This window comes from Asparagus officinalis, chromosome 4 (assembly GCF_001876935.1).
Source record: "Asparagus officinalis chromosome 4, Aspof.V1, whole genome shotgun sequence".
NCBI lineage: Eukaryota > Viridiplantae > Streptophyta > Magnoliopsida > Asparagales > Asparagaceae > Asparagus > Asparagus officinalis.
The window spans coordinates 54,470,949-54,481,520 of NC_033797.1; the positions used below are offsets into that span (position 1 = coordinate 54,470,949).

A 10,572-nucleotide genomic window follows, 5' to 3' on the forward strand; every position below is an offset into this window, starting at 1 on the left:
TTCTACCATTTTCTATTTTCTGCAGGAATTTTTTGCAAATTAAGTTCTTCATTTTGGTAGCTATTGCTATAGATATGATATGGGTTTGATATTTCATTAAAAATGTTTGATGATCTAGAATTCTCCACTAGATCAAGTAATATTTGATAGCAAAGATCTCGGACAATTCAATCAAACCATTTTCATTGTTACCGTACAATAACTCCTTAAGCATGTTATTGTGATCCACAGTTCTCTCAAATACAGAAAATTTCCCATTGGTACACTAAGAATAAGGTATATAGTAAAATCTTATCAGTACATAATGAGCTATAACTGCATAATAAGATATAACTGACAACGCACCAGCAGAATCTAAATCTAACTCATTGAGTAACCGTTGTTTATGCCATCAGGTGAAAAAAATGATCATGTTCTTCTCTCTTGTCCGTTAAACATAAAGGAGCAATCATTTATTCTTTTAGCTTCAACTGATCTATGAGGCTCTTTCCATCAAGTTTAGCAGAGACAATCAATTTCATGTAGTTTTCGTGGCTCATAGTCTTGTAGTACTCATTTCCATCCGCAAGCTTCGGAATAGGGCCAATCAAGGCGTCATAGTTTGGGTTGTGAAATGCAGCAATGGATAATCGTTCCTTCTCTGGGTTTATAACTGCCCTGTGCTCAATGCTCTTATATCGGCCATTGCTTAGTATCTGTCATAGAAAAGAAATTATTTTAAAAAATGGAAATTAAGCATACATTTTCCCTCTAAAATTTTAGTCACTAGATTTCAGTATTGGGTGCAAATCAAAGTTTCAAGATTCAACATGACCTAGTTCTTCAGGCAATGTTATTAGTTGGGAAAATATTCCGAGAATGAGACCATCATACGACTTTCTGCTTGGCATTGAAATTTGGAGCATTTGCTTTTTGATGTTGTTAGTTAGGGTCTCTAATTTGCCGTGTTGTACCCAATATGACCATATTTCCTAATACAAAGAAAGTCAAGTATTAAACCTTCAGGTTCACGCATTGACATAGATATATACTTAAGTATCCGGCATAATATCTCCCGAAATAACCATATATTCTAAATACTACCTGAATTTACAAGTATACGAATGGGGGTACACATACTCATGTCTATGAATCATTATAGAATGTGACAGAAATTTTTTCCTCAATTGTATATGTAAAGGTGAAGGTTAAACTCATTTTCCTTGGATATCTCATTTAATAATTAATAAATATTACTTAGTACCAAATGTAATTGGGAGTCAAAAAAAAAAAACTTTAATCAACTATGAATAGTGAGTCTACTGTCCAAAAAAAATGTCATACTTGTATCCGAAATATGGTAATCCCAGTATTCGCTTCTGCATCCACTCCGCTTACATTCTTAACTCCTTAGGATGTATGTTTTGGGACTTGAATGTATATTTCCTTGTTTTGGGTGGTGTTGGCCCATCAGGGCCATCACTATATATTGTTTCTTAGTTTCATTATCATGTCTTAGTAAAAGAGATGGTTTATGAAGAAAGAAAGAAGAAAATATCCGGGCATTTGCCAAGTTCCATGAATAAAAAATTATAAGGTCTAGGCTTGATGCATGTGTGCGCTTCAGGTGGTTGAAAAACAAGCAACTTTTCCAAGTAATAAAGTAAATAACACACTTCACATATATATTTTTTTTTCAAACTATTTAACTTTTCAGTAACAACAAATGGAAGTTAAGATTTATCAAGCATAAACTTTAGTAGTATCAAAGTGCTACAATTAGGGGGTGTGCAAAGGGACGGATAAATTTGTTGTGCATCCAATGTCGTATTTGTCTGTTTGAAAGTGGATATATCCCACACACATACACACACACCCATGCACGCAGTGCGTGCACGCAGTGCGTGCACGCACGCACACACATGCATATTAATGAATGTCCCAATGCATATGTATTTCAAGTATATATATATCAAGTACTGGATGACTTAATATATTTTCTTAAAAAGCTAATCGTGTCATCTATATATTTTTAATGTTTTCACGTAAATAATAATTAAATTTAATGTCATTTTCTTCCTAAAAACTTACTCTTATTTGCTGATGTCCAAGAGATATCCTAGAGCTCATAGTCTCATTTGAATGATCCAACTACTATGGTTAATGAGTTACAATTTCTTTATCTAAAATAGGGGCCCAGCGTACGAGCTAAATTCATCCTTTCTAAACAAAACTAACATGAATTATCCAATTAAAATGCATAGCTAAATTCATACAAATGAGACAACCTTTAACTGTTTGTTCTCTGCATTAATCGAAAACTGCATTATGGCTTAATCAAAATGTACCTCAAGGATATCACCTATGTTGACGATCAAAGCACCAGGGATCGGCTTGACAGGGAGCCATCCACCATTTCTCCTGATTTGGAGCCCCTCCACTTGGTTGACTTGAAGGAGCAATGTCAAACCTACAGAATCAGAGTGAGGTGATAGGCCTAGCACCTTGTCGGCATGAGGGCACGGAGGGTAGTAGTTGATCCTTACAGACTGGAGCCCATCGTTGAACAAGTTGGAGAACTCCTCTGGACAGAGTCCCAAGTTCTTGGCCATTGATCCTAGTAAACAATCTGCAACACGCTTCAACTCAACCGAGTATTTACCCAACGTGTCCCTAATACAGTCCATACATACCTCAGATGTTTTATGGGGGGAGGGGGAAAAAATTAGAGTAAGATATGCGACATATATAGCTTAAGCTTACTCAAGAATTTAGACCGGATGGAGTTTCTTTGCTGAATTGGTTTTACCTAAAAGTTGAAGGACGAGTAGGCCAGAATCCCATACTCCTCCGAGTGACTGGTCGTGTTACGAGAAAATACATGTCTGCCCAGTCCAATTCCTGCTCCTCCGAGACAACAAATGCTTGGCCATAGCCTTCAATGCTACCTGGTAGCTGTGCGTATGCTTTCTTCTCCTCCAACGGCAACCGGAAAAATTCTTCAATATCACCCCTCATTCTTTCGATAACTTCTTCAGGCACGCCATGGTTTATAAGCTGAAAATTCCGACATGATAATCTCACTATTCTAATCCATCCTATTTAGATATATTTCCATTGTCGATGAGACCCAATGTTAGACAGACAGCTAGAGAAAAAGAAAGTAGTTTTGAGAGTAAGCATAAATTGTGTTAAAACAGAACGACAGAAGATGAAGCGGAAGTGGAGAATTAGAGGTACTGATGTATAAATTTTGTCTATGGTACAATTTATAATATACAGAAAATAGTTCTTTCATGTATTCAACAGTATGATCCACCCAAATGTTAAATCTTTATATGACAATACCACAAGCTAAATCATCTAGAACGCAAGGAATCAAATCCGACTATGAATTCGTTTTCAGCTATGAAGGATTAAATATTCAGACAACCAAAACTACACGTGAATATTTGCAGGGGATCGTTCTACAATTCCCCCGCAAAGTCTGCGTAGATGCTCGACTAGCAACAAGATCACGACTTGTAATATCTTCCCTGCAAGCAAACTTAAAGCACTAGAAAATATGCGTCATTTATGAGACGGCCCCTAAATCCTTGCAAAATTCACCACTCACCTGGAAAAATCCCCACTCTTCACATGCCAAGTTCAGCTTGGTGGCTTCAACCTCGAAGGACGCGAGATCAAGAAGTCTTCCAAGATCGATGATCGGAATCTCATCATGAGCAGTACCGTGTAAGTCAGACGCAACGTCAGACCTGATGTACCTTTGAGGAACCTCAGTCAGGCCCTTGGAAGCAGCAAGAGCCTGTACATTTTCAACTGGAAGAGATCCACCCAGCTGCTGTAGCTTCACATCAACATTTGCTGACTCTGCCTCCATCTGTTAACTTCACCGGATCAATTGATCTCTCTTTGGTAGCAATAATAAAACCCCACTGATCTCTTATAACTTCTATCGGAAAGTTCATATCATTTTTACAATAACAGCAGAACTATATTATATGTCAGCAAGGATGTTCACGCCATGCAGGGCCGGCCCAAGCTTTTTTGAGGCCCTGTGCGAAATTGCCGAAATGATAAAATGAGGCCCTCTTCTATATAAATGTTAAACTATAAACGATAGCATTATTGGTGTGTTTCCTAGTTAATAGGGAATAGTTAATTGGGAATTAATGAGTTCAAATTGAATTTCCTAAACTTTAGGAGACAAATGAGCAACTAATCATAATTGTAGTACTAATTGGTGTATATTTCCGGTAAAATGTAAATCAGATGAGTCATGGGTGTTAGGCAGTTAGGCTTAGGCAATGGACATAAATTATTATTTAATTTAGTGGGCTAGTATTAGATTATTAGGCCCTTTTTTAAACAAACAAAAGACTTATTGGAAAGAATTAAGAAATATACTATGGGCATTTTTAAAAATTTGGGGCCCCCTTTGAAATGGGGCCATGTGCGGTCGCCCCCCCTACCCCCCTCTTGGGCCGGGCCTGACGCCATGTGGAACCTTCTGATAAATTCTGTCGAAAAGTATGACCAACTGCCAACAACTAACAATAAAAAGAAAAGGACATCACAGCAGAAGAATCTAAATCAACTCTTTAAGTCGTCGTTATTTATTCTTCCCTTTTAATGTTATTAGTAGTTCAGAACCGGCTTTAGAGACTTAGACTTGCAGAGTCATTGATTTGGGATTGGATTTGGTTTTCGAGTTTTCTTATATATACATAATTGACTAGGACTGTCAAATAAGCTACTCCTAGTAGTTCACGTGTACGTGCTCAATGCTTAGCTCGGTTTTTAGCTCATTTGATAAACAAGTGGTTCATATTCGAGCATGATCATGTTTGCTAATATTCGGTCAGGATAAAGGTTACGTTCGTGTGTGTCGACGCGTTGGGTACATTTTTTAAAAATATAAAAAATTCGAAATATAAGACATAAATCCGTTATGCACATTTTCTAGTACCCAAAAATAGGATAGATTCATTTCACAGCATGAACTAAAGTGTTGGAAACTGTTTTAGCATAAAGTTCAGTCAACAGGACGTCCATTATAGTACAAGTTACTTATAGTTGTGAAAAAAAAATAACATTTCCTCTCCAACAGTTCAAACAGAAACGCTGGGCTTCAAACTTAAAGGCTCGCTTCCAATAATCATCAACGCAAAAGTTGTTTACAAAGCATTTGGTGCTTAATCTATGGCTTTAGGCTCGCTTGAATCTGTAAATGACTTGGGACTCAAATAGGACTGGTTCGGTCAATTTTGGCCTCTTTACGCCCCCTAAACTTGACCCAAACTCGCCTCAAAAAGGTCAATTAAGTAGCATTCTTGCTTGTCCTTAGCACTCCTCATCTGTTATATTCCACACACGCGAAAAAGAGAGGAAAAGGGACAATCACGTTCCCAGCAACATATAAGAAACTTTGATGCCCAGATGATGATCAATAAGGTCTATAACTACAAATTTATGCGGTTTTTGAAGTATGAAATCATCCGGGACAACTACTCTCCTATATTTCAAAATACCAAGGAGCGCTCCGAAATACATCTCATGACATGCAGCCGTGATGGTTCTCCACAAAACATCCTACGTTTTGGCCAACTTAGTAGAGTTTCATCTTGCAACAAAACTAGAAGCGAAATAGTACACACAACAAAAACTTTGTACTTGAAACAAATATTCTGGTACGCACGGGCCATTGTCTACACCTCCAGTCCATTATCTCAAACTATAACAAGGGATAGTTCAGGCAATCGCTGATTAATAATAGCTTCCCGAATCAGGCCTCGGAACCATACGAGCTCAAGCCCAGACGTAAGTTTTGCCCCATTAGAAATGGCCGAGGTAGAAATGGACTCATGAGGTGATAACTATGACTCTAACAAACACTAACATAGAGACAGTTCTAATAGCTTCACACTCAAGCACAAACAGTGGCCACCAAATTTGCTCAAGGACACTTTTTCTAGCAGAAGCTGGGGTTGCAAATGCAAATTTAAAGTATGGTACACCGTCCTCTTTCTTCTGCAGGAGCCGCTGCTGCTTGGGGGAACCTGCTTGGATCCGATGGATTATACGTGAACTCGGAAGTATCGAGCCCATACTGTTCATTGGAAAGAAGTCAGATTTAGACTCATAAGTAGGGAAATGTAATACTAAATGGGTAAATTTCACAAAACTACCATGAAATTTGGGGCATTTTGCACAAAACAACTGTGGCCTACTTAATAGAAAGAACTACCATGTAACGTTTTTTTCACTAAACTACTATATCTCGCAACAATTGTGACAAACTTTCACTTGCTCCACACATTCGCAGGTGACATGTATTAGTCATCTTCTAAATAACCCTTATGAACTTGTGGATTGGTACAAAAACAGGAATTTACGATATTTCACGATCTTTTTCTACACTTTTGAAACTTCATGGTTGTCCTCTCTAATTTAAAAATAATTTAAAAAAAATCTATGGCCTATTTGTGTGAAATCCCTCAAAGTTCATGGTAGTTTTCCATACTGTGAAGTCACATGAAATTTCTACAGAATGAAACAGTACCTTCTCTCTCATCCGCTGACTCCAGGCACGGGGACCCCAGTGGTGGTAACTCCCTGCCTGTTGTTGATCAATGGTTGCCGCATATTTGACCTGGGGTTAATATACTCATCATCGCTGTCATAGTGTGGAGGTCTATTTGCTGCTCTAACTGCCAGAGCAAGCAAGAAAACCAATGCCTGCAGAAAAGAATATTGTGGGGTTTTGTTACATATTTACTGTGCAACTCTGATGGACCTGAAACTTGTAGAAAGTTCACAGTGGCGTGCCAGAAGTATACAATAATAGGCTTATGGACTACCACACTGCAGCAAAATTGATCGAATGTAGCTTTAGGTGCGGGAAATGGTAGCATGACCTATGCATATAATCCACGGTGATGAATTTGTACAAAAAGAAGAATGGGAAAAATGAAAATTAAGAGCTGTAACATTCAAGTCAAAATAGAAAACTTTTTGAAGAATAGGATGGCATGTGATCATTATGATTTTATGATATGAAGCCAATCAAAAAGAATTAAAACGACCATCCCCATTAGTGGCACCGTATTCACAAAGTGATCGTTGTTCGTGCTAGAGCATTACAAAAATTTTGATCATTGTTTTTCTTCTTTGTTTGAAGTTGAATCTTGGTAGCCCAATTTTGGAACTTACGATCCTATAACCCAACCCACCCACCCTTTACTATGAGCCAGGCTTCGGTGGCCACTGCTCATTAAGTTTATCCAAAGTATTAAATGTGAAATATTATGAGCCTTTCTACAGAAAAAATTTACATTTCAAATATGTGCAATTGAAGTTGTCAAAATCATAAAAAGGGGTAGATTAATTTCAAAAATGCGTTGGTTAAACCAAAGTACTACGACCCTAAGCTGCATTGCCTCCGTACTTCAGCATTGTAACGTGTATAATTCCTTCAGCCAAGGTTTTGACATGATGGTCAGTGTTAAAGTTTAAATCTTGGATTATTCTCAGCACTGAGTTTCTACAACTAATTCCCTGTCATTTGAGATGGATGCCTTGGTATAACATCTAATAACCAACTAAGAGTTGATATTGTTTACCATCTGAACCATGAAAAGAAGACGTCCGTTTTCTGTTTCTCATTCAAACCCTGCATTGACCATACTGTTCAGATTAGTTAAACTACTGACGACTTCTTCATTTTGAGTTACATAGGAGTATTGTCACGCCACGGGCCCATGGGCCCGTTGGCACGTGCAAACCGTGACCAACCGAGAGCAACTTGATGTTGGCTAAAATCCACTGCCAAAATACTAGGACTACTTGTTTTTGCACTTTGGGCTTCTCTATTTAAGCCACAAACATTTCTTCACACTAGTCCATGTGGGACTAAAATGAGGGTATCACAATCACCCCCACCTTATAAAGACAACGTCCTTGTCGTCACGATATGACAATTGACACATCCCAGTATCACTGCTAGGCGATGTGGACTTTATAGGTGGCTCCTACGGGTTCTAGAGGTGGCTCCAACCACATCCACATGGTATACTTAGCCGCGTATAGCATTTAGCTCCACACTGCCGGTTAGCAATTGCTCTGATACCATTTGTCGCGCCCCGGGCCCACGGGCCCGTTGGCGCGTGCAAGCCATGAGACCAACCGAGAGCAACTTGATGTTGGCTAAAGTCTACTGGCAAAATACTAGCACTAGTTGTTCTTAGGCCTTGGGCTTCTTTATTTAAGTCATTAACATTTCTTCACACTAGTCTATGTTAGACTAAAGTGGGGGTGTCACAAGTATGCTGCTCTCAAGCAAAATGGAGCATCTTATAAGGGGAAAATATGATCAGAACTTGAGCAACTAAACTCTAAAAAATATAACAGGAGACTATCCCTTCAGTACCAAAACTGCCTCTTCGCTGTCATGCCTCGTCAGCCATGTTCATGGATGGCAGATGGCAATACTTCGAAGATTTCATTTGGATACAATCTCACATGCTAAAAAAATCAACTAGTCTGACATCATACATAAGCCAAGTAAACCACTCAAGACCTTCCAGATCGAGATCTCATCTCCTTTCATCACTGATCAAAATCTAGTTTACCGTGCCCTTTAAATAAGACCTAATTAATAGAGTAACTAGAACTGGTGATTGTAACACTTAACTTTTCCCTCCTTCTCATTTGCCATCATTACCTTATGTTGGCCACCTCTGCACCAATTTGATATTTTCCAGCCAATATAACCAGCATCATCCATTGTCCATTGCCCTTCTGATATTTTTAATTCATCAGCCTGCCCTTCATTGCTTGAGGGTTTTCCACTAGTCCGTTACTGCTCTAACCATTACTCTTAAAGACCTGCCTAGGTGGTCGGCAGCATAAATATGCTCACCAGTAAAGCTGCACATTAGATTTCCCAACTTCTCCTTTTCTCCATGTTCTTTAACTTCTCAAGTGATCTAGTTATTTCTCTCATGTTTCCCCCTCCACTATGCAGCCATACTGTGCGAATTTCTTATCACGAGCAGCAGCCCATTGCATGTTCTTTAACTTCTCAAGTGATCTAGTTATTTCTCTCATGTTTCCCCCTCCACTATGCAGCCATACTACGGGCCCGTTGGCGCGTGCAAGCCATGAGACCAACCGAGAGCAACTTGATGTTGGCTAAAGTCTACTGGCAAAATACTAGCACTAGTTGTTCTTAGGCCTTGGGCTTCTTTATTTAAGTCATTAACATTTCTTCACACTAGTCTATGTTAGACTAAAGTGGGGGTGTCACAAGTATGCTGCTCTCAAGCAAAATGGAGCATCTTATAAGGGGAAAATATGATCAGAACTTGAGCAACTAAACTCTAAAAAATATAACAGGAGACTATCCCTTCAGTACCAAAACTGCCTCTTCGCTGTCATGCCTCGTCAGCCATGTTCATGGATGGCAGATGGCAATACTTCGAAGATTTCATTTGGATACAATCTCACATGCTAAAAAAATCAACTAGTCTGACATCATACATAAGCCAAGTAAACCACTCAAGACCTTCCAGATCGAGATCTCATCTCCTTTCATCACTGATCAAAATCTAGTTTACCGTGCCCTTTAAATAAGACCTAATTAATAGAGTAACTAGAACTGGTGATTGTAACACTTAACTTTTCCCTCCTTCTCATTTGCCATCATTACCTTATGTTGGCCACCTCTGCACCAATTTGATATTTTCCAGCCAATATAACCAGCATCATCCATTGTCCATTGCCCTTCTGATATTTTTAATTCATCAGCCTGCCCTTCATTGCTTGAGGGTTTACCTTATGTTGGCCACCTCTGCACCAATTTGATATTTTCCAGCCAATACAACCAGCATCATCCATTGTCCATTGCCCTTCTGATATTTTTAATTCATCAGCCTGCCCTTCATTGCTTGAGGGTTTTCCACTAGTCCGTTACTGCTCTAACCATTACTCTTAAAGACCTGCCTAGGTGGTCGGCAGCATAAATATGCTCACCAGTAAAGCTGCACATTAGATTTCCCAACTTCTCCTTTTCTCCATGTTCTTTAACTTCTCAAGTGATCTAGTTATTTCTCTCATGTTTCCCCCTCCACTATGCAGCCATACTGTGCGAATTTCTTATCACGAGCAGCAGCCCATTGCATGTTCTTTAACTTCTCAAGTGATCTAGTTATTTCTCTCATGTTTCCCCCTCCACTATGCAGCCATACTGTGTGAATTTCTTATCACGCGCAGCAGCCCATTGTGTTCTCTCACTAGATTACTGCCTGATGTAACCAAAAGTTACCAGGCTAATGGGGAAGAATATTATGAGGAATTGTGATAGTCATCATCTACAGTATTGCTTTTAGGGCTCAGTATTTCATAGAAACCATCATTCCTAATTATGTTAAATAAGGCAAAAAAGTGGCACTTAGCTATTTTATCCATTTTCTGAAGTTTTATTTTAAACCCATCATGAACTTCATGTACCTTTTAACTTCAACACAAAAATAGCAAACAGATCAGAACTTAAATACAAAAGGCAGCGGATAAAGAATGCATAGTGGAACA

The 10,572-nt window shown here is 38.8% G+C and overlaps 1 protein-coding gene and 1 pseudogene across 1 annotated transcript; both read right to left on the bottom strand.

Annotated features, from left to right (window-relative positions):
- On the bottom strand, positions 180–3,986 carry LOC109837468 (S-norcoclaurine synthase 1-like). Its single transcript, XM_020405727.1, has 4 exons — positions 3,596–3,986; positions 2,789–3,036; positions 2,328–2,652; positions 180–695 (listed from the first exon to the last, which is right to left on the bottom strand). The coding sequence occupies exons 1-4, from the start codon at positions 3,860–3,862 to the stop codon at positions 453–455; spliced, it is 1,083 nt and encodes a 360-aa protein (XP_020261316.1). The 5' UTR covers positions 3,863–3,986; the 3' UTR covers positions 180–452.
- LOC109837470 overlaps positions 5,556–10,572 on the bottom strand; it is a 9,780-nt pseudogene continuing 4,763 nt past the window's right edge.